Source organism: Monodelphis domestica, chromosome 7, assembly GCF_027887165.1.
Source record: "Monodelphis domestica isolate mMonDom1 chromosome 7, mMonDom1.pri, whole genome shotgun sequence".
NCBI classification, from domain to species: domain Eukaryota; kingdom Metazoa; phylum Chordata; class Mammalia; order Didelphimorphia; family Didelphidae; genus Monodelphis; species Monodelphis domestica.
In genome coordinates this window covers 17,106,921-17,132,092 of record NC_077233.1, presented here as the reverse complement: position 1 = coordinate 17,132,092, position 25,172 = coordinate 17,106,921, and the positions used below count along the sequence as shown (strand labels likewise).

At 36.0% G+C, this 25,172-nt stretch overlaps 1 protein-coding gene across 6 annotated transcripts in view; it reads left to right on the top strand.

Annotated features, from left to right (window-relative positions):
* The window catches only part of LOC100012477 (probable C-mannosyltransferase DPY19L2), a 205,195-nt gene that overhangs the window by 107,620 nt on the left and 72,403 nt on the right, over positions 1–25,172 (top strand). For 5 of the 6 annotated variants that reach the window (XM_007499954.3, XM_056804273.1, XM_007499956.3 and 2 more), the window contains 2 exons: positions 4,051–4,128; positions 22,511–22,597. In XM_007499954.3, the coding sequence (XP_007500016.1) occupies positions 4,051–4,128; positions 22,511–22,597 (165 nt within the window). The remainder of the gene's footprint in view (positions 1–4,050; positions 4,129–22,510; positions 22,598–25,172) is intronic. The other variant, XM_016424414.2, reaches the window with a different exon arrangement.

The window sequence follows — 25,172 nt, the reverse complement described above, 5'->3', positions numbered from 1 at the left end:
CAGAGAGAGGATGGTTGTGGACACTTCCCACCTGGACCATTACAATAGTCAGCTTCTTGGACTTCCTGTCACAAGTCTTCCCCATTCCATTCTGTACTCACCTGTCAAAAGTAGTCTCTCTAAGGAGCAGACCTGACTATCTCACCTTAGCCCTTCCCACCAACACCCCACTCAATAAACTTCCTATCACTTCTAGACTTTATCATCCAATCCTCTCTTTGGTGATCAAAGCCCTCCTCCTTCACCTACCTCTTCAGGCTTCTGATATTTTACTCTCTTCTTCTTTGCTCCAAACACTCCTGCATCCAGTGACTGACCTACTCATTCCTCTGGCAACATAGAAAAAGCCATCTTGCTATCAGTGTTCTTCCAGTGGTGCCCTAGAGCTCTGCCTCTGCAGTCTCTGAAGAATTTAACTTGCAGTTAACCCATATGGGGAACAGGGTAAGAGGAGGAGGCAGTTCCATGTTGTTTGTGAAGATTCTGGACAGGAGATGCGACCTAAAGGATGTCGGGAGAGGAGAAGATGGCATATGACAAGAGTGAGGCACAACCTGTGAAGGGGTGCTTGCTTGCTTGATGGACATGCAGTTGTATGAGGACCATCTTTAGCCTCTTCAGTGAAATGCTGGCGGGAGACTTAGAGGAAGAAGTGGAAGTGAAGATAGGTGCAGACTGCAGTGATAGAGGACTGGCTTGTGAACAGCAGTGGTGGGGAGGGGGGTACCCACACTAGTGAGATGGGTCAACTTGACTTCTGTAAAGTAGGAGCTTTAACCAAACCAATTCCAGCTCTTGTTACCTCATTGAAAATATCTTCAAAAATTGATTATTTTGAACATTATGATTTTTTTAAGTCATTGGAAAAGCATTGAACAAAATACTCTTGTACTTTGTTCATTCTTCTTAGAGTACTTATTTATTCACCAGGCAAATATTTATTGATTAACTAGTGTGCACTCAGAATAGTTATATGTTTTAGGATACCTAGATTATTTTTTCTAATATAATTTCATATAGTCTTTAATAGAGTCTCTTCATTCTTCATCATTTGTATCCTTTTGTTTGCCCTCAGGAATTTTGGTACCACATATTTGATTGATTCCACATATTTCTAGAGCGTATATATAATTACTAAGGTAATTTTATATAATTGCTATTTTTCTGCCACAGGTGTACAATAATTATTGGCAAAAATATTACATTTGCATGCAACATTAATCTGAAATTTTATTTTTTCTTTTTGAGACGTTGTTAGATGCACATTGTTTCCTCTCTTTTACAATTGATGAGTAAAACATAAGAGAAGAGATATGGCATTTTAATAGTACTTTAAAATTTGCAAAGTACTTTATAAATATCTCATTTTATCTAAGAAATAGGTGCTGTTAATGTGATTTTCTCAGAGTTGCAGCTAGTAAGTGTCTGATAGAGCATTTGAAACTTGGTCTTCCTTACTCCAGGCACTACTGTGCTACTTTGCTGCCTACAAATCGGTTAAACATATTTCAAGCAAGACCCTTTCCCCTGTCCACAAGGATGACAGTGATACACTTGAGATGTAGGACTGTCTCATAGATGGCTTGTCCTTTGTGTCTTTCATCAACTCCAAGTTCCCTGCTTTGTTTTTCTCTTCCTTTTTCCTGTAACTAGGAAAATCTGAGGACAATTAAAAGGAGAACTCATGAATGGGGGTAGAGAAGCAAAGCAATTTCAGGAGCTCTGACACTGGCTGGAGTGGGGCATGTTCTAGCTGGCTGAAGGATCAAGTGCCTTGACTGATGAATAGTAATTCATTTTTCATTCTCATGTCTAATAGTGAAGAGTAAGAAAGATTGTGAGATTTTCTTAAATTATCCTAGACCTTTTTACTACTTGTGAATAGACAGTCTTGTTCTTTGACAATTTCTTACATTTCCTGAAATCTCTAGGGTAGGGTGTTTTGGGAAGTCATTCTGAAGTTGCCTATAACTCCTTGCCTAGATCTCTCTGCTTTGCAGGAATCACAATGAACTTGTATGATGTTTTTTTTGTATATACTTAACAGTATTAGACTGTAAGTTCCTTTAAGGAAAGGTCTGTGTTTGTTTCATCTTTGGCTCCTAATTGCCCACCAAACATGTTTTCCACATCAGAGGTCCTCATTAAATATGACCTGAGTTGTTGAATTAATACTTTACTCACTTTTTACCGCATGCTTTGCCTACATGTTTAGGTTGGTCTATAAAACTAGTTACCTTTAGAGTAAACACATTTTTTTAATTGCAAACTTGTACAGTTAGAAAATATTTAATTTTAACTTTTTAAATTATTAGAAAATTGTTTTAAAATGAAAAATCCATATTCTATAGTTATATGTGAAAGGATGTTGAATAAAAGACCACATTGATCATAAAATCTTTTTTGTTCACATAAAAATGGAAATGATTTATTGAATATCTAATATGTAAATGGAAATGCATGTAAAATAGTGTTTTAATGGTAGGGAGAGCCAGATGACAGAGTGGATAGAGCATTGGACATGGAGTCAGGAGGATCTGATTTCAAATCCAGTCTCAGATACTTACTGGTTGTGTGATTAGTTGGTCATTAAAAGCACTGCATAAAAATCAGAAAAAGACCTCCACAGATAATCCAACCCACCTCTTGTTCTCTTCAGTTTGGACCACTTCATTGTGGATCCTCAGTACCTGTCTAAGATATGTGTCTGTCACATCAGTTTTTCAGTTTCTATATCATCTTGCATATCATAATATATACATTTCATAGATAGCATTTTTCTAGTCTGAAAAGTTATGTCAGTCTCTTCTTAATTAAGTTTTTAGTGTTTCTTGATTTAAACGCTTTCCACAAAGAGCATATGAACCAAGTTATTGAAAAGATTATCTCTGTTGTCAGATCCTTGTAACAATCTTGTATTATTTTAAATGTAGGCATTAGAGACATCTTGTTGGATGACCTTTAAGGTGATATTTTGCTCTGTTGAATCAAAAACTTTAAAAAAAATAGTCAACAAATATAAGCACAGTAGTATCTTATATCCTCTCCTCCTTTGTGTCAGCTATGACTATAAAGTCTACTAATTTTTGATACTCGACCTGCTTGGTTCTCAAACCTTCACTGGAGAGATTTTAAAAATGTGTGGTGATTATTCTCATAAAGGTTTTTTAAATAAAGAAAATAGGCATTTGAAATAATAGTAACCTGTATTTTCTTAGTAGCCCTTTTTGGGTAATAGACTAGTATGATCTCTCTCCCACTTTGGACTTGGCCACTTTTTGGACAAGGATTTCATGTTTAGAGTGTCAACAACTAAGCCAATGTTTACAGACAGCCTAAAAATAGGGTGATTCTTGATACCTTTGACCTCCTTTTCCACCGTACTCTCACTGTTGGTGCAGAAAACCACCTGCTTCTTAGGTGGCTATGGCCAAAGAATCTACTGCTGAGTGGACAGCCTGCTTATGAGCCTGTTTGTACTTATTTAGGCTAGACCTAGGAAGAGCACATAGTCATTATCAGAACTGTACTTTCAGCCTTTTCTTCATGGTTTGGGCACCACTGGCTAAGCTTTTGAGAAACAGTGATTCTCTCCATGCTGCAGTGAGGTCTCAGTGCAATGTACAATTTTGTGGCTATATAACATCAGGAAATTAAAATATATTTGAACCAAATTCTTTAAAATTAAAAATCTTTTATAATTTTAAACATTGACATGATTTCTAAGTTTCTAATTGATACAGAAATGTAGAATTGTTAGTGAGCCATTTATAAAAATAATAAATATTTATGAAATAGATGAATAAATTTATTTTTTAAGTTATACTTCTGAAACATTGAGGTACTCTGTGGTTGAGGTACTCCATGGTTGATGTTCCTTGTTTTATAAATGAACATTGACTTTTTGAAGCCATTCAGGTGGGTTCATTCAGAGGGTTTACATCATAACGTAATTTGCAATACTTAGAAATAATTTCTTTAGTGTGTTACCTAGCTCAAACTAATAATTAAATTTTGTGCAAAATTTTCATAATATATTTTTTTTTCCAGATGGTGTCATTATTTTCAATGTATGTTGTGGGGTATATTGAGCCATACAAATTTCTGAAGATCATCTTTGTGAACTTGGTAAATTTTTATTATCATTTGTTCTCATATTGAATTCAAATACTCTGATGCAAATACACTAATTATATACTTTAATGTAGAAGTTTAAAGTAGCCTTTACTAATAAAACAATAATTGGACATTACATAGTAACATTATAATCACATTATAATCTTTTGTTATTGTATCTTTCCCTTTGTCTTATAACCCCTATTCTTCTTCATTCTCATCCCCTCATTTTCCCCTTTTTCTCTACTCCTTAGTTCTCTCTCATGTCCATTAGCACTACACTGGCTACATGTTCTTCTTTCCTTCATGCCTTGTCCCCTTGGTGAATCAGTTCATCTCTTGTCCTATCACACTTTGTGAAACTTCCAACCTGGAATACTTTCTCCATCTACCCAGTTTAATCTTTTCATCTGTTACTGAACAGAGTTGATGGAAATCATGAAACTCTGCTGATTAGGTACACTAAAAAGTTATTTATCCAATCTCAACTTGACCTTCAGTGGAGCAAGACAACATTTGGTAATAGATTTGCTATTGCACTTTCCACAGCAGCTGCTCCTTACATTCTCATATTTTCTCAAACCTTCTATGACACTTCCCTCCCCCCTAATCTTGTGTGATTAGAATCCAACCTCATGGGTCGCCAGAAACATTGATGCCTTTACCTGAGAGCTCTTCTTTTTTCCCACTCCTCATCGTACATCATTCAGATAGCTTCCTTTTTCTATCTCTTCTCTCAGTCTGGGCTTAAATGAAGAGATGGACTTATATTCCATGCCAAGACCAAACCAAACATGTAGAGACACATGCCTTTTTTTAAACCCTCACCTTCCATCTTAGAATCACTACCAACTATTGGTTCCAAGGCAGAAGAGCAGTAAGGGTTAGGCAATTGGGGGTTAAGTGACTTGCCCAGGATCACCCAGCTAGGAAGTGTCTGAGGGTAGATTTGAACATAGGACCTCCCATCTCTAGGCCTGTCTCTCAATCCACTGAGCCACCCAGCTACCCCCTAGAGACACATGCCTTTGATCCAATTCCATCTTGACTTTGCTAGCAAATTGCTCTCCCCATCCTCCCACTCCTTTTTAATTTCATTCTTTTCCCTACTTCTAGTGCCAACTCTGCTACCTAAAAAACTGCCCATTTCGTGCTTATCCTTAAGAAAGACAACACACTTGATCTTAGCATTCCAGTAAGCTATTTTACCAACTCTCTTCTCTCCTTTGTAGTATAGGAAACCATCTACATTTAATTGCAGTTCTTCTCTTCCTCTTGTCTAAACCCTCTCCAGTCTGGTTTCTAACCTCATCATCCAAATTTTCCCTCTATAAAGTTAGCAGTTTTGTTTTAGTGCCCAAACCTTATAGCCTTTTCTTTTTTTTTTTAGTTAGTCATTTAGTAAACGAGGTTTTATTAAGTTTTGTTAGTTGCTAAGTTTGCAAACATAGGTAGGATAGGAAGTCCAGTCCTTGCCATCAAATGGCTTACAGTCTAATGGAGTAGTCAACAAGCATACAACTTTATTTTTTTATTTTTATTTTTTTAGTAAACATGATAAAGTCTTTATTATGAAATCATACAGTTAACAAGGATTTCTTGTGTTCTTTTTTTTTAAACAATATTGTATTTGATCATTTCCAAGCATTATTCATTAGAGACAAAGATCATTTTCTTTTCCTCCCCCCCTTCCCCCCACCTCTCCCATAGCCAACGCGTGATTCCACTGGGTATCACATGTGCTCTTGATTCAAACCCATTTCCATGTTGTTAGTATTTGCATTAGGGTGTTCATTTAGAGTCTCTCCTCAGACATACCCCCTCAACCACTGTAGTCAGGCAATTGTTTTTCCTCGGTGTTTTTACTCCCACAGTTTGTCCTCTGCTGGTGGATAGTGTTTTTCTCCTAGATCCCTGCAGATTGTTCAGGGACATTGCATTGCCACTAATGGAGAAGTCCATTACATTTCATTGTACCACAGTGTATCACTCTCTGTGTACAATGTTCTCCTGGTTCTGCTCCTCTCGCTCTGCATCACTTCCTGGTTGTTCCAGTCTCCATGGAATTCCTCCACTTTATTATTCCTTTTAGCACAATAATATTCCATCATCAACATATACCACAATTTGTTCAGCCATTCCCCAATTGATGGGCCTCCCCTCATTTTCCAATTTTTGGCCACCACAAAGAGCGCAGCTTTGAATATTCTTGTACATGTCTTTTTCCTTATTATCTCTTTGGGGTACAAACCCAGCAGTGCTATGGCTGGATCAAAGGGCAGACAGTCTTTTTAGTGCCCTTTGTGCATAGTTCCAAATTGCCCTCCAGAATGGTTGGATCAATTCACAACTCCACCAGCAGTGAATTAATGTCCCTACTTTGCCACATCCCCTCCGGCATTCACTGCTTTCCTCTGCTGTCATGTTAGCCAATCTGCTAGGTGTGAGGTGATACCTCAGAGTTGTTTTGATTTGCATCTCTCTGATTATAAGAGATTTAGAACATTTTTTTCATGTGCTTATTAATCATTTTGATTTCTTTATCTGAAAACTGCCTATTCATGTCCCTTGCCCACATATCAATTGGAGAATGGCTTGATTTTTTGTACAATGGATTTAGCTCTTTGTAAATTTGAGTAATTAAACCTTTGTCAGAGGTTTTTATGAAGATTTTTTCCCAATTTGTTGCTTCCCTTCTGATTTTAGTTATATTGGTTTTGTTTGTACAAAAGCTTTTTAATTTGATGTAGTCAAAATTATTTATTTTACATTTTGTGACTCTTTCTATGTCTTGCTTGGTTATAAAATCTTTTCCTTCCCAAAGGTCTGACATGTATACTATTCTGTGTTTGCCTAATTTACTTATAGTTTCCTTCTTTATGTTCAAGTCATTCACCCATTTTGAATTCATCTTGGTGTAGGGTGTGAGGTATTGATCCAAACCTAATCTCTCCCACATTGTCTTCCAATTTTCCCAGCAGTTTTTATCAAATAGTGGATTTTTGTCCCAAAAGCTGGGATCTTTGGGTTTATCATATACTGTCTTGCTAAGGTCACTTGCCCCCAATCTATTCCACTGATCCTCTTTTCTCTCTCTTAGCCATTACCAAATTGTTTTGATGACTGCTGCTTTGTAATATAGTTGGAAATCTGGGACTGCAAGGCCCTCTTCCTTTGTATTTTTTTTTTCATTATTTCCCTGGATATCCTCAATCCTTTGTTCTTCCAAATGAACTTTGTTATGGTTTTTTCTAAATCAGTAAAGAAATATTTTGGGAGTTCAATGGGTATGGCACTAAATAGTAAATAAGTTTGGGTAGAATGGTCATTTTTATTATATTGGCTCATCCTATCCATGAGCAGTTAATGTTTTTCTAATTGCTCAAATCTAGTTTTAGTTGTGTGGAGAGTGTTTTGTAGTTGTGTTCATATAGTTCCTGAGTTTGTCTCAGGAGATAGATTCCTAGGTATTTTATTTTGTCTAAGGTGATTTTGAATGGGATTTCTCTTTCTAATTTTTGCTGCTGAGCTGTGTTGGAGGTATATAGAAATGCTGATGACTTATGCGGGTTTATTTTGTATCCTGCAACTTGGCTAAAGTTGTTGATTATTTCAACTAGCTTTTTGGTTGAATCTCTAGGATTCTTTAGGTAAACCATCATATCATCCGCAAAGAGTGATAGCTTGGTCTCTTCATTGCCAGTTTTAATACCTTCAATTTCTTTTTCTTCTCTAATTGCTACTGCTAGTGTTTCTAGTACAATGTTAAATGATAGAGTTGATAGTGGGCATCCTTGTTTCACTCCTGATCTTATTGGGAAGGATTCTAGTGTATCCCCATTGCAGATGATATTTGCTGATGGTTTTAGATATCTTTTTATTATTTTTTAGGAAAGGCCCTTCTATTCCTATACTTTCTAGTGTTTTTAATAGGAATGGGTGTTGTATTTTATCAAAGGCTTTTTTTGCATCTATTGAGATAATCATGTGATTTTTGTCAGTTTTCTTGTTAATATGGTCAATTATGTGTATGGTTTTCCTAATATTGAATCATCCTTGTATTCTTGGTATGAATCCTACCTGGTCATAGTGAATAACCCTTGTGTTGACATGCTGGAGTCTTTTTGCTAGTATCCTATTTAAGATTTTTGCACGTATATTCATTAAGGAAATTGGTCTATAGTTTTCTCTCTCTGTTTTTAACCTTCCTGGCTTTGGGATCAGTACCATATTTGTGTGGTAAAAGGAATTTGGTAGAACTCTGTCTTTGCTTATTCTGTCAAATAGTTTGTATAATATTTGGATTAGTTGTTTCTTGAATTTTTGATAGAATTCATTTGTGAATCCATCTGAACCTGAGGATTTTTTCTTAGGGAATTCTTTGATGGCTTGTTCAATTTCCTTTTCTGACATGGGTTTGTTTAGGTAATTTATTTCTTCCTATGTTAGTCTAGGCAATTTATATTTTTGTTAGTATTTATCCATTTCACCTAGATTGCCATATTTGTTGCCATATAATTGGACATAGTAGTTTTTAATGATTGCTTTAATTTCCTCTTCATTAGAGGTGAGGTCTCCCTTTTCATCTTGGATACTATCAGTTTGGTTTTTTTCTTTCCTTTTTTAAATTAGACTGACTAGTACTTTGTCAATTTTGTTTTTTCAAAGTACCAGCTTCTAGTCTTATTTATTAAATCAATAGTTCTTTGACTTCTAATTTTATTAATTTCTCCTTTGATTTTTAGGATCTCTAATTTAATCTTCATCTGAGGATTTTTAATTTGTTCACTTTCTAGTTTTTTAATTTGCATGCCCAATTCTTTGACCTCTGCCCTTCTTAATTTGTTAACATATGAACTCAAGGATATAAATTTCCCCCTGATTACTGCTTTGGCTGCTTCCCATAGGTTTTGAACGGATGTCTCATCATTGTAATTTTCTTCAATGAAGTTATTAATTGTTTCTATGATTTTTCCTTTAACTAACCAGTTTTGGAGAATCTTATTGTTTAATTTCCAATTAATTTTTTACTTACCTCTCCATGTACCCTTACTAATTATTATTTTAATTGCATCATGATCTGAGAAGGTTGCATTTATTATTTCTGCTCTTTTAATTTTTTATGCCCTAATACATGGTCAGTTTTTGTGAATGTACCATGTTTTGTTGAAAAGAAGGTATATTCCTTTTTGCCCCTATTTGTTTTTCTCCACATGTCTACTAACTCTAATTTTTCTAAGATTTCATTCATTTCTCTTACCTCTATCTTATTTATTTTTTGTTTTGATTTATCTAGTTTGGATAGAGGAAGGTTTAGGTCTCCCACTAGTATAGTTTTTCTATCTATTTCATCCTTGATTTCCTCTAGTTTCTCCTTTAGAAATTTGGATGCTATGCCATTTGGTGTATACATGTTGAGTACAGATATTTCCTCACTGTTTATACTGCCTTTTATCAGGATGTAATTACCTTCCCTCTCTATTTTAACTAGATTTATTTTTACTTAGACTTTGTCAGATATCATGATTGAGACTCCTGCCTTCTTTTTATCAGTTGATGCCCAATAGATTTGGCTCCATCCTCTTACTTTCACCCTATGTGTATCTACCTTCCTCATGTGTGTTTCTTGTAAACAGGATATGGTAGGGTTTTGGATTCTAATCCACTCTGCTATTTGCTTGCGTTTTATGGGTGAGTTCATTCCATTCACATTCAGAGTTATGATTACTAGCTATGTATTTCCCAGCATTTTGATTTCTACTCCTGGTCCTGCCTTTTCTTCTTTCACTATTTCCTTCTACACCAATATTTTTTTTAATCAGTCCCCCTAGTTCCCACCCTTATTTTGCTTCCCTTTCTATCCCTCTCTCTTCTTATTCCCCCCCTTATTTTCCCTGTAGTCTTTTCAAAATTGCTCCCCAACCCTCTCCCTCCCTTGTACTACTTCCCTACCCAGCAATCCGTTTGTTACCCTTCTAGTCCCCTATAGGGTGCAAATCTATTCTATATTCTCTGCCCCAATGGATTGGATTGTTCTTCCCTCTTTGGGTCAATTTCAAAGCATGTAAGAATTGAGTATTTCCTATCTCCAACCTCTTTACCCTTCAAGTGTATTGATGTTCTCCCTCCTCCTGCCATGAGCTTCTTTGTGACATATAAATTTATCCCCATTTGTTTCTTTTCCCATTTCTTTTGGTATTAACCTATTTTTTTAGCTCTAGTTGTGTATATATATGTATACACACATATGTATATGTATTTATCCATGCATATATCTTTATACCTATTTATATCTTGTCCTTTCATCCTATACAGTTTGTCACTGTTCCCTCTAAGTGTAATTCTTCTAGCTGCCCAGGTGATAGCAACAGTTTTTAAGAGTTACCAACGACCTCTTTTTCTTATTAGGATACATATCATTTTAACTTATTGAGTCTCTTAAAAAGAATTTTTTGTTGTTGTTTTGTTTTTCTTTTTCCCCTCTTTTTTAATTACCTTTTGATGATTCTCTTGAGTTCTGTGTTTGGGCATTAAATTTTCTGTTCAGGTCTGGTTTTTTCTTTACAAATTCTTGGAATTCTTCTATTTTGTTGAATGACCATACTTTCCCCTGTAAGAATATAGTCAGTTTTGCTGGGTAGTTTATTCTTGGTTGTAGACTTAGTTCCCTTACTTTCCAGAATATCATATTCCATGCCTTTTGGTACTTCAGTGTGGATGCAGCCAGATGCTGCATTATCCTCTCTGTGGTTCCATGGTATCTGAATGACTTGTTCATGGCAGCTTGCAATATCTTTTCTTTGGTCTGATAGTTCTTGAATTTGGCTATAACATTCCTGTGTGTTTTCAATTGGGGATTAAGTACAGGAGGTGATTTGTGGATTCTTTCAATCTCCACTTTTCCCTCTTGTTCTTGGATATTGGGGCAGTTTTCTTGAATAATTTCCTTTAGAATTATGTCCAGGCTTTTTCTTTTGTCATGGTCTTCTGGTAGACCAATGATTCTTAAATTCTCTCTCCTCGAACAATTTTCTAAATCCTCTGTTTTGTGAATGAGATGCTTCATATTTTCCTCATTTTTTTCATTCTTTTCGTTTTGTTTATAGTGTCCTGCTGCCTTGTGAGGTCACTTAAATTCAGTTGTTGTATTCTGGTTCTTAAAGACTGGATTTCTTCCCTGGCTTTTTGGTCATCCTTTTCCTTCTGGCCTGATTTTCTTTGAAGGTCGTCTTTCATCCTCTTTACCTCGTCTTTCATCTTTTTTGCCTCATTTTCCAGCTGGTTGATTTTGGCTTTCAAGGCATTATTTTCTCATTTTAGTTCACGTGCTTCTGTTTCCAGATGATTTATCTTAGTTTTAAAGCTCTTTTCTCAATTGTCTTCAACCTCTCTTAATTGTGTTTTGAATTGCATTTTGAGTTCTTCCATAGTCTGTATCCAATTCACTGAGAATTCTGATTTATCATTTACTGATCTCTCCCTCTGTTCCGTTCACTATATAGAAGCTATCTATTGTAATTTCTTTCTTCTTTTTCTGTTGTTTGCTCATATCCACTCCTTCTTTGCTCCCCGTATTTGTCTGTGTTCTTGCTCCTCTCATTTTTTTGCTTTTGGGGGCTTCTGTCAGTCTCCCCTCTTGGAGCTTTGGCAGAAGATCTCTCAGTACAGTCTCTGTGGGAGGTTTGTTGTGGGTTTGAGCTTCCCTGTCCTCTGCAGGCGTTTGATTGGATTAAAGTCCAGCAGTCAATTAGGAGGGGTGTGGAACCTGGGCTTCCCTGAGTTTTGAAGACTTTTGATGGGATTAAGTTCAGCTTGGTTGGGCTGGGTGTGGTCTAAGTCCAAAACTGCCTGGATTGCTGGAGCAAATATGGAGGATCTCCACAGCTCTGGCCTTGCTGCCAGGTCTATGCTTTCTCTCTAGCTCCTTCCCCACCATCTGTGTTCCATGCTCAGATATTGGCATAGCCCTGCCCTCAAGGTAAACCCTCCAGACCAGCACCTTTGACTGCCCAGAAATTCCCACTGCCACTAGAGTCTCAGCACTCTAGGTGTGAGTGGGGATGGGTCCTGGGACCTTCCTTCTGCCTTCCCCTTAAACCAGAGTGTTCTTGGATTTTGGCTGGGGGGGGGGGGACATACCTTTTGAATTGAGTCCAGTAGGAGGGTTCCTTGGCTCTGTCTTGTTGTTATGTTTGATTTTCAGTCCCCTAGGAGCAGTTTGTGATCAATAAGGAAGGGTATTCAGAGGTCTGAACTTCTGCTCCTTCTAGGCCGCCATCTTCTCTCTTAAACTCTTTAGATCTCATCCCATCAACGCAGGCCTAGCAGTTCTATGTGATTTTTGTCTATGTTTTCCTGAATTATAGATTCTATGTACTGTATTTCCTTATCTCTTCACAAACAAGTTTACTAATGATGTCAAGAAAGTCCAATGATTTTCTCCCACCAAGACCAAGTCATCTTTTTGGGTCCTACATGTTTTTGATGATACTATTTATTTGTTTTTCTATCCATTACACTTAGCACAGGCACATAGTATTTAAATAAATGGTGGTTGATTGATTTTACCTCTCTAAGTAGCTCCTTATTTGTTACTCATCATGTGCTTCTCCATTATCCTTTTGATGATTTTCAATTTGAATTTTGAAAGACTGTGTAGTGTTCATGACTGATCACCATACAACAAACAGGTAGAATTAAAAAATGGCTCTTGGTTTTACTATGAAGTTTATGATCATTAAAGGAGCTCTCTTATTTCCAAAAGATAATTCAGCTTAGCTTCCTCCTCTTGTTTCATTTTCAATCTAACTCATTGTCCATTTACAATATTCATCTTTTCTGTCTCCACCTTTTATTTTTATTCACTCAAAGATTATATATAGGGAAATTATATGCACACATAGATACTGATGGATTCAATCTTTTGGTTGTTCATATAATTGCATTTCCTATCTGGGCAATGGCTATTCTTCAGCTATTTTCTTCTTTCTCTGAGAATGATTAGGCCAGATTATTTTGAATAGTCATCAATCTCTTTACAGAAGCCAGCAGTGTTCCAGGTATTAGTAACTAGCATAATACCCAGAAAAAAAGATCAACAGCCATAGTAAATCCCATTTCATCTTGGTCCCAGGACTAGATCTTTTCTATGACCGTGGCAGATGCCTTTGACAAGCATGCATCTACTCATTTTATATCTTATCTGAAACTAATGATAACTGAGTTGTTAGTCAAAGTTATTTTAATTTTTCATGTAAAAGGCCCTGATGGTTGTTTCTTTGCAACACTTCAGAAACATTTAAAATAATTCAACATATAGTAAGCTCAGTGGTATCTTATACTCTGATTCTCTGTTGTTTTACAATAAAGTTGTACCCTACTATTTGTCATGTCTATAATTTTGCCTGTCTCCTTCTTCTACCATAATTGATTCCCTTGATATATGTGTAGGTGATTCTTAAAAAAAATTTATATAGATGAGAAAGTAGATATATATGTCAGTAGTTCATGATTCCTTAGTCAGATTTTTCTTTAGCATAATGATTTCTGAAGTTTTTTTCATTCCTTTGATATCTTTCTTTCCCGCATATCTTCTTGATGACCAATTAATTAATACTTTACCATTCTTACATTATTTGTGCTGCCACAGGCATATTATTCTTTAGTGTATGATTAGTGTAATCTTGCTCCTTTCTCCTGGTTTTGTTTTGGTTAGGCTATTTCTGCTGCCTCTGTACAGATGTCAGAGTCAAAGTGTGCTCACTTGGTGGTGAAAAGATTTTGTGTTGTCTGAAGATTTAATAAAAAAATGCCATGTTCTTCCTTTATCCAAGTAATTTTTCTTTTTTAAATACATTTTCCTTAATTAAATGTAAAAATAATTTTTAAGATTAATTTTTTAAAAAAATTGGGGTTCCAAATTCCCTCCTTCCTTTTTTCTTCTCATTTTTCTCTGTTACAGTTAAAATTATCTCAGAGGATTTATTTTTCGTTAAGAATAGAAGTTTATTCATTATATAATGCTTTTTGGGTAGGCCAGCATCATAATTGATAAAGTGAAAGTGATCTCTGTAGTTCCGTTGCAACCAGGAATGACCTGAGCTAGGTCAGGCTGCTTAATAAGTAGATTTTTAGGAGTTCATTATTTAGTCCCTCCCTTGGACATCTCAAGACATCTTTAATTGATGATGGTTAATGGATCTATCCATTCTTCCTGATATGTGGGCAGGTAACATAGACTGGATTCTGTTAAAAAGGAAGACATTCATTGGGATCCCCAAAGACAAAAAAAAAATGTAAAAAAGTAGCAAACTAGATGTTACCTCTGACCCAGATCCCTGACAGAAGAATACACAGTAAGTCTCCCTAATATATAGGAATTAATACATTATGAAAAGTAAATTCTCACACCTTCCTTGATGCAGCAGGTAATTTGATATAGATTATGCAAGTGCATGTGTAGTCATGCAAAACATATTTCCATATTAATCTTGTGAAAGAAAACACAGACCAAAAAAACCCCCAAGAAAAATAAAATTGAAACACAGTTTGTTTCAATACACATTCAGAATCCATCATTTCTTTCCCTGGAAGTGGATAGGATTTTTTTTATCCTAAATCCTTTAGAATTATCATTGTATTGCTGAGAATAGCAAGTCTTTCACAGTGGATCATTGTACAATGTTGCTGTTCTTGTGTATGTTACTTTTTAAAAATTAATTTGGGATATAGACATAATAGTCAAAGGATATACACGGTTTTGTAGCCCTTTGAGCATGGTTCCAAATTGCCCTCCAGAATTGTTGAATCAATTTTGCAGTTCCATCGACGGTGGTTTAGAGTTCCAGTTTTCCCATATCCCCTTCAATATTTGTCATTTTCCTATTCTGCCATATTAGATAATCTAGTAAGAATGAGGTGGTACCTCCAAGTTGTTTTCATTTGCATTTCCCTCATCAGTGGTGATTTAGAGCATTTTTTAATATGATTATAGGTAGCTTTCATTTCTTCTTTTGAAAACTGCCTGTTCATATCCTTCACCATTTATCGATTGGGGAATGACTTATATTCTTATAAATTTGGCTTAATTCCCTATTTATCCTTTGACCTCTCTCCTTTTATCATGACTCTCCTCAAAAATATTTTGCTTCTGACTACAGCCTCCTTAATCTTACCTCCCTTCTATCAGCCACTCCCCTCTTTTCCTTTTCCTTTTCAATTTTCCGGTAGGGTTAGTTAGATTTCTATGCTCAATTAAGTGTATTTGTTATTCCTTCTTTGAGCCTATTTTGATCAAAACTAAGTTTTAACTATGGCTTGTTGCCACCCTTATCCTTCCTCCACTATAAAAGCCCTTTTGTGCCTCTCTTAGGTGAGATAATTTACCCCATTCTACATCTCCCTTCCCTCTTCTCTAAGCATATCTCTATTTCTTGCCCCTTAATTTTTTTTTAGGTATCATCCCATCATAGCCAATTCAAACCTGTGCCCTCTGTCCATAATGTAGTAACATTAATGCAATAATACTAAAATTAATATTATAATATTTATATACACTATACTATCACACACTACTAATTGCCCTAATAATAATAAAATTCTTAAGAGTTACAAGTATCATCTCATATAGCAAAGTTAACTAGTTTAACCTTATTGACTCCTTTATGCTTTCTCTTTCTTGTTTACTTTTTTTTGCCTTTCTCTTGAGCCTCATGTTTGAAAATCACATTATCTATTTAGCATTGATCAGTCTCTGAAAAGGTTCTAGTTTTATTTTTGTGCTCTTTTTCCAGCCTATTTCTTGACTTTTAGCTTTAGGCTAAATGTTGACAATGCTCCTGGAGTGGAGGGGGCACTGTTCTAAGTGAAAGGTTTTTCTTGCTGCTATTTTAAGAGCTAGCTCTGAAAGTCTGTAAATTTCCAGTTCTTCCAAGCTGATTTGATCTAAGGAAAAGTATAGTCACTCCTCTCCTGACCTGTGCTCACCCTGAGACAGCAACTTGAAACCTTGTATAGGTAACAGAGTCCTATTCCCAGTGCCAGCAAAGGGTCCCCCTGAAATTTCCTTCTGACCAGTTATCAGACCTCTTTGCCATTTGTGGACTGAGAGCTCAGTTGTATGTGGTCTTCCCTGGACTGAGTTCAGCTTTGCTTCACTCTTATTCCAGTGAGACATACCTTCTGTGCCTTCCTGTTGCCTTGGGATGGAAAATTGTTTCACCTCATCCTTTTGTTGGTTTTACTGCTCAAGGTGTTATTTTAAAGTTGTTTGGAGGGGAATTTAGTATTGCCCAGATAAGTCCTTGCCTTAAGTCTACCATCTTGGCTTCCTACCCAAGTTATTGATGAAGATGTAAAGCAGCATAGAGTCAAGCTTGGATCCCAGGGCTGCCCCAGGGGAAGATCACATGAGGACTCTCCTGCTTTCTCTGAGGACCTGGCCTCACTTTTGGTCAGCTGACCTGTGGGTGTGGCCATTGGAGTACCTTTGACTGCTCCTGAGGACTCTCTTGACTTTGAGAACTCATATTTTTCACAAGAAAAACAAGAGAGACATTGTCAAATTCTTTACCAGAATCTGGGTAAACTATATACATACAGTATTGTCCTGAGCTATTCGCCTGTAGGACTGGGATGTGGATTAGACCAAATTTCATTATTAAAGTGAACTTCTTGGAGAAGAAACCTCATCCCCTGATGCAGATTGATATGTTCTTTGCAACTTAAAGTTTTAGCTCCTGAGAGCACTTGAGATTAGGTGATTTGTTCAGGATCATGCAGTCATTATTGTGTCAAAAGGTGGAACTTGAACCCAAGTCATCTTAGTTTTCAGCCTCATATTCACTCTACAATGCCATGTTTACTCTCATATCCATCAAGTTCCTGTCTAAATCAGAAATAAAACTAGTTGTCTGATAGACCCTATTGCTGAGGAAAATATTATAGCTCCTTATTCAATCTACCATTATTACAATAAACCTAGGATCTAGTTAATGTGACTGCTCCTTTCAAAGAGACACCTCCCAATCCATCAGTGTCTGCCTCTTTGTCCTGCTCTTCTCTGGGTTGTCTTGAACATTCTGTACAAGGGAGCCTTGGTATCACAAGGTATTGTCTAGTGATTGGTTCTTTCTCATGCTTACACATTATTAGTCTAAATCCTTTTCCATGCTTATACTTATTTGATGACATCTTTTCCACCATTTATCCTAACTCTTGCAATATATTCCAGCCTATTTTTACATACCATACATCTTTCCACAACTGGATAATGCTGAAGCCTATTGTATTTCTTAGGTTAGAACCATTAATGTCATTGTGAAAACACTGGCTTTCCATCATTTGAGAAATGACTAAACAAATTATGGAATGTGAACATAATAAAATATAATTGTGAATTGGAAGAACTCAGTCTATCAAGAAGTGCTTGTTGATTGGTTATTCCATGTACCAGACACTGCCAGGGGCCTATGGTCCAGAGCAGCTAACAGTGGGACTTAGAGAAACCAATACAAAGTGGAGTAATCTGCTTATATCTTTAACTGCAGTGCTTTAGTTCAAAGGAATTAAAGAAACAGATAGTGGTGTAATTAAAATGATCAAGCCACCATAATTCCAGAGAAGGACTGAGGTAATGAACTTCCTTTCTGTCCCATTGAAGGTGGGAGACTGTAACCAAAAACCCTGCATATATTATCAGGTTTGGTTGATGTGCTTGGTTTTTTTTTTTTTAAGCTGCTTTCCCCCCCTAATTTTTAAAGTAACTTTTTAGTTGTGGTGGGAGAGGGGGAGATATTAAAAATGAAGGTAATTTAAAAATAAAAGATATCAATAAAAATATGGGCCTTTATTTCAGGGAAAATCTTGTGATCATTAAAGGAAGTTTGAATTCCCCCGAAGGCAGTCCAGTCACATTCTTCCTCCTGGTCAGTTTTGGGCCCATTTGTATTGTCCAAGGTCTCTGCTCATGAATTATCTCTGCATGTTGTTCAAATACATATTATATTTAGACCTAAATATGATAGTCTACAACCCATCTCTCTCTTCATGTATAGACAGTGTGGCCATAATCTTTTGAGTGATTATGGATCTCATTTAGGAAGATCTCTGGGGCTCAATTCAATCAGCCCACTATCATATGCAAAGTGAAACATCTGGAAGAATTACCCATGAGCAACCCCTGCTCCACTGGGACCTTTCATAGAAGGTTGCATAATTTCTTCAATAATACATTCTAAAATTGTGCTAAGAATCCAAGTTAATCTTATTCAATTTTATTTTTCATGTGACCATATTTGAAGACTGTAACAACCATATATCCCCTAAATTTTTCTTCCTCAAACTAACCTAGGAACACATAGAGCTCTAAAGGAATTGAGAGGTCACCAAGACTAAACCTCTTGTATTATAGAAGAGGAAACTGAAACTTACCCTGGGCCACAAAGTTAGTGACTATCTTAGATGGAATTCAATCCAAATCTGAGACTCCCAAGTCCAGACATTGTTGCGGATTACCCACTATCCTTTTTATTTTCCTTTGGACATGTTGGACAGTCAGTCAGTCAGTCAAGCATTTATTAAGTGTCTCACATGAGCTAAACACATTGCTAAATACTGACGATGCGAGGAAAAGCAAAAGACAGTCCCTGTCCTTAAGGAATTCATAATCTAATGTTGAAGACAATAAGCAAAGAAATATATACAAACTATATACAGGATTACTAGGAAGCAGTTAACGGAGAGAAGGTACTAGAATTCAGAAAGAAGACAGGGAAGCCTAGAGGCAGAGATGAGGACATGGGAAACAACCAGATAAAAGGCCTGGAAGGGAGAGAATGAATGTCTTGTTTGTGGAATAGCCAGGAGGTAAGCGTCAGTGGATTGAACAGTATACAATGAGTATTAAGATATAAAATGATTAGAAAGGTGAAGGAAGAACTATGTTGTGTGGGGCTTTGAAAGCCAAAAAGAGGATTTTGTATATGATGGGGAAGCCACTAGAGTGTGAATATGGATACACTATAGTTGGGCCAGTAATATAGGACTGGAGTGGTGGGGAAATTTGAGACAAGTAGGTCCCCCAACAGCAATTGCAATAGTTTGTGTGTGAAGTAATGACCAGGGTTAGGGTAGTATCAGAGGAAATAAGGGGGCCTATTTGAGAGATGAAGAAGTAAAATCAAGTCTTGGCAATAGCTTGGATATAGGATGAAAGATAGGAGTCTAGGGCAACTCCTAGATTGTGAGCCTGAGGGTCTGGAACAGAAATATTAATTAAATCCATGGGAGCTGACAAGGCTACTAAGTGAAATATATAGAGATGAGAAGACCCCCTGTGCAAGCCTGAGGTGAGGCCCTGAACTCCAGCACAAGGCAACAACAAGGTTGTTGTGTGGGAGACAGTCACCAATTGAAGGTTTTCAGAGTTGTCAACCCATAATCCATTATGCTATCTTAGAAAAACAAAAACTCTCAGACACCCAGAACTAGATCTGAGGATAGCAAAAAAGGAGAAATTAAAGTTTAAGATGTGACCTCTCTACCTTGGGAATGGAGCCTGGCTTTAAGGTAAAAATAAAATTCAAGAAAAATACTGGGAAAATGAACACATATTTTAAAAAAACCCACCTAATCATAGAAGATTATTAAGGAGACAAGGAAGAACAAGGCACAAACTTGGGGGGGGGGAGGAACAGTGAGATCACAGCAGCAACATAGTTCAAAGAAACTTCAAAGAAAAATTGGTCTCAGGCCCCAGAAGAAGAAATAGCTTAAAAGGGACTACAAAATCAAATAAAAGAGGGACAAGAAAAATAAGGAAAAGTAATGAAAGCAATGCAAGAAAGAGTCAACTTGGAGAAGGCACAAAAAATCCTGAAGATTAAAATAACATCTTAAAAAGCAGACTTGGCCAAGTGGAAGAAGAGGTACCAACATCCAATGAAGAAAAAAAATTCTTCAAAAAAATAGAACTGGCCAAATGGAAAGGGAGATTCAAAAGCTCACTGAAAAAAATTCCTTAAAAATTAGACTTGGAAAGCTAATCACTTCATGAGACACCAAGATACAATCAAACAAAATTGAAAAAAAAAATGAAAAACTAGAAGAGAATGTGGTCTCATTGGAAAAACAACTGATCTTGAAAATAGACCAGGAGAGAAAATTTGAGAATTATTTTACTATTTAAAGCCATGGTTTTTTAAAAAGCCTATATATCATAATACAAGAAATTATCAAAGAAAACTGCCATGATATTCTTGAATAAGAAGGTAAAATAGAAATTGAAAGAATCCACTGACCACATCTTGAAAGAAATCCTCAAATGACAACTCTCAGAAATATTATGGCCAAATTTCAGAGCCCTCAGGCTATGGAGAAAATACTGTAAGCAACCCGAAAAAAATAACTTAAATATCATGGATCTGGAGTCAGATTTACACAAGTCTTAGCATATTTTACATTTAAGTATCAGAGGACTTGGAATAAGATATTCTGGAAACAAAGGAGCTAAGTTTACAAGAATCAGCACCCAGAAAAACTAAGTATATTCTTTCAGGGGGGAAATAGGCATTTAATGAAATAGAGGATTTCCCAGCATTCCTGATAAAAAGACTATACCTGAACAGAAAATTTTATGCTCAAATACAAGACTTATGCAAAGCATAAAAAGATCATTCAATGAGGTTAAACTGTTTATATTCCTATAGGGGAAGATGATAATTGTAACTATTTAAAATTTTATCACAATTAGGGCAGTTAGAAGGAGTATACATAGACAGAAGGTGTAGGAAAAATGTTGACTCTGATGGATGATATATCCAAAAAAACCCTCCCCAAATTCCAAGAGATATAAAAAACAATTATTTAGGGGAGGGGGAGAGAGGTAGAATAGGGTAAATTGTCTCACCTGATGAGGTGTGAAAAAACTGTTACAGTGGGGTGGGGGAAGGATGAGGGTGGTGATGAGCAGTACTTAAACCTTACTCTTAATGGAATTGGCTCAGACAGGGAATAACATCCATAATTAGTTGAGTGTAGAAACTTATCTTGCCTAATAGGAAAGTAGGAGGAGAATAAAAAAGTGCCCTAATAGAAGGGTAAGTGAATAGGGGAGGCTGTGGTTAAAAAGCAAAACACTTGTGGATTGAGGGACAGAGTGAAAGGAGAGAGAAAGAACAGGTTAGAAGGGGGAAAATAAGATGGAGGATAACACAATTTTGTTTAAACCCCTGACCTTCCATCTTAGAAATAATACTAAGTATCAATTACAAAAGCAGAAGAACAGTAAGGGCAATGGAATGGGTGTTCATTGACTTGCCCCAGGGCCACATAGCCAGGAAGTATCTCGTTAGATTTGAACCCAGGACCACCTGGATGCTCTTATTGGTACTATTACTTCTCACCATTTTACAGTTGGGAAACTGTGACAGACAAGGGTCACACAGCTAGTGAGAGTCGAAGGCCAGATTTGAACTCATGAAAATGAGTCTTCCTGACTCCAGGCCTGCCATTCTATCTACTCTGCCACCTAACCCTAACCTTCTAAGACAGTAAAAAAGTGGAAATGGCATAACTTGTTCTCAATGAACTCATCACTTCCCTTTAAAACATTCACAAACCACCAACTTGATTATCTGCTCTTGGCCAGAGTAAAGATCACCAGCATCCATTTGTGGAATCTACCTTCTTTCTGATTTGTCAGCTCCAATCTTTTTTCAGTTCATCTCTTTTAACAGATTACTCAGATTGTCAACATCAATTTGGGGATTAGAGGTTCAAGTTCTTTCAGAAGTCCTTGGTATAATTCATATAAACCAAGCATTGAACTTAAATAGCTAGATGTTCTTGTCATCACTTTACCTATCTCAGATTTTAATTCCTAGTAACCATTTCTGCTATTATCCTTTTTTGGAGTAAAGAGCTTCTTGTTAGAGAATATGGAAAAAAACTGGACATTTCAGTGTTTTTAACTTAAATTTAGTTGCAAAATACATCTTCAGCAACAGATTTGGAGACTTAAAAGTGGAGGATGTATTCAAATAAGGTAGAAAATAGATAGACATTTCATTTAGGTCTCCTTTATATGCCTCTCTGAAAAATAATCAAGTTGATCTTTTTTCTCTCTTTTTTTTTTTGCAAATCTACAGATGAATAATAAATGAACAAATGGACTGCACATAGCTTTTGCATATAACTTTAATCTTATTGGTAAAAGATTTCCATTCCATTGAAATTCCATTAGTTTTACTTAGAGCCATCAATTTTAGTCTTAGTCTTATCCCTGCCTATACCAATTACTTTTGTAATAGAAAATGCACATTGCCTATAAACTCTTTATGTATCACATAATGTTACATAATCAGTTCTATTTTATCATCTTTGTTTTGCTTCTCAGGTATCTATTGGAGTCTGCTTTATTTTAATGTTTGGAAATCGCACATTTTTGTCATCTTATTTTGCTGCCTCTTTGTTAGTTACATGGGTAAGTATTTGCTCAACTTACAGTTTCCTCCCCATTAAATAGAAAATGTTTTTTACCCAGGCTTAAGCGACATAATAGAAAATGCAGATTCTTATTTTTTCTTAATAAAGTAGAAAGTTCCCAAATAAGGTTAAATTCCTTTCTCACCTTGACAAAACATGCGCAGTGAAGTTTTGAGATTGGATAATTGAATATCTGTCAAATTGGTCACCTATTCCACTTATTCAAAGGATGATGCCAGTGCCTAAATTATTTGGAAAACTTTGCTTTTGAGATTAGCTGTTTGAAAAAGTTATTCAGAAAGTGCATGAGGTGAGAAATTAAGGTAGTTAATAAAGTCTTCGGTCAAAAATGAGAAGTCATCTAGCAAAATGAATATTAGAAAAGGAACTGGAATTGGAATTGTGAGAAACTGAGATTTGACAAAAGATTAAGAGTATCAAAGAAATTAATGAAAAAAATGTAAAGGAAGGCAGTCTAACAGTTCCATATTTTAAATTATATTATAAGGCAGCAATTATCAAAATGATCTGGTATTAGCCAGGAGATAGGAAGGGTCTGGAACAAACAGTAGTAAAAGATTACAATAACTTTGTATTTGAAATAAGTATAGATGCAAGTTTTGGAGAATAAGGACTCAGTATTGTAAAAGGGAATTCTTTGTTCTCTTTGAGTTTACACTTGTGAAAGGGAATCCTTTATTTCCTTTGTCCATTTTGAGTTAACACTTTGGCTAATAATTTAAGTACCCCTGCTTATTACCTCACTACACTGAAGATAGGATTAACTCTCCTTTGTCTACTTTTAAATTGAATCAGCAAAAGATTGAACACCCTACTTAGTACTAGGTGAGATTTAGAAAATTCACACACTTAGCTGTGAATCCTTTTGATGAGAACTTAACCTTCAGAAGGTGAAAGGTCAATCCCATAGACTGCCCCCTGGGAAGTGCTAGACAATTTGGAAACTGTGATTGGCCCCTGCGAAGAGGGGAAGGGACAAAATGTCACCAGAAAAACAAGCCCTGAACTCCCTCAGAGCAGATTGTCTTTGAGAAGATAGTCTGAAGAGATTGTCTTCTGGAAACAGTCTTCTAACTGGGGAGAGTCTTTGAGGGAGCTTCCCTGGAGACTGTGGCTTGGATCATGGGCTTGAAGCTTGGCTTCAACTTAGACTTTGACTCCTGGACTATTTCATTGGGTGAGTGAAAGACTGACTCCTTTCCTAGTTTTGTAAGAGACTAGATTCCATCTTGGAGGAGGCCATGTAGTTACTTACCACCAGCCTTTTCAGTTGAGAGCTAATTAATCTCTGCCTGGATTAAGCAGACCCGAAGGAAACATTTAGGTTGGTAGGATAGATAACTTCTCTAAACTCTTCACATTTCTCTACTTTGTTTCTTCTCCATTTTGTAAATATTTGTAAATAAATTTCTGACTGAAGATATAATAAATATTGGTGACCACTTAATTTCATAAAATTATTGTCCAAACATTAAATTTAATCCTTACAGTATTTGGTAAAAATTACTGGGACGTTTGGAAAGCAGTTTACACCATTCACTAAGATAAAGTCAAAATACATACATGATATAGACATAAAGAGAGATATAAGCAAAAGAAAAAAAACAGAAATTATATTACCTATTAGATATATAGAGAAGAGGAATTTATGAATAAATAAGAGATAAAGAGCATTGTGAGATGTAAAATGGTTAATTTGTTACATTAAATTAAAAAGGTTTTATATAAATAAAATTAATGTAGGCAAGATTAGAAGAAAAGCAGAAAATTGGGGGAAATTTGTAGATGGTTTCTCAGAAAATGAAACATATAGAGGACTTTATCAAATTTATAAGATTGACTTATTCTTCTGTTGATAAATCTTCAAAAGATACAATTCTTATATAAAGAAACCAAAGCCATATATAGACATATGAAAAAATGCTCTAAATCATTGCCAATCAGAGATACCGTACCGTTTTAGACCTAGCAGATTGACCGAAATGACAAAAGGGCAAAATAACAAATGTAGGAGGGGATATGGAAAAATAAGGACACTGATGCATTAGTGGAACTCTAAACTGATCTAACTGTTTTGGAAAGTAATTTGGAATTATGCCCAGACGGTTATAAAATTACTCATACCCTTATTCCCAGTTGTTGAGTTGGCTTCCCAAGGAGACTAGGGGAGGAAGGAGTAGAACCTATATTCTCTAAAATATTTATAGTAGCTCTCTTTGTGGTGGCAAACAACTGGAAATTGAAGGCATGCCTATCCAATAGGGAATGGCTAAACAAGTTGTGGCTTATGCTTGTGATGAAATAGTACTACCCCATAAGAAATTATGAGAAGGTTAAGTTTAAAAAATCTTGGAGAGACCTATATGAAATTATGGAAATCAAAACAAGTACAGAATTAATATTTGAAAAATACCTTGTGAATGTCTACCTCCAGAGAAAGAACTGATGAATAGAAACATGAAAGGCATAATTTATATATACTTTTCTTTGGTTGGGTGATGCCTTCTATAGTGATGGTAGTGAGATAGAGGAATTTTAATGTACCAACAAAC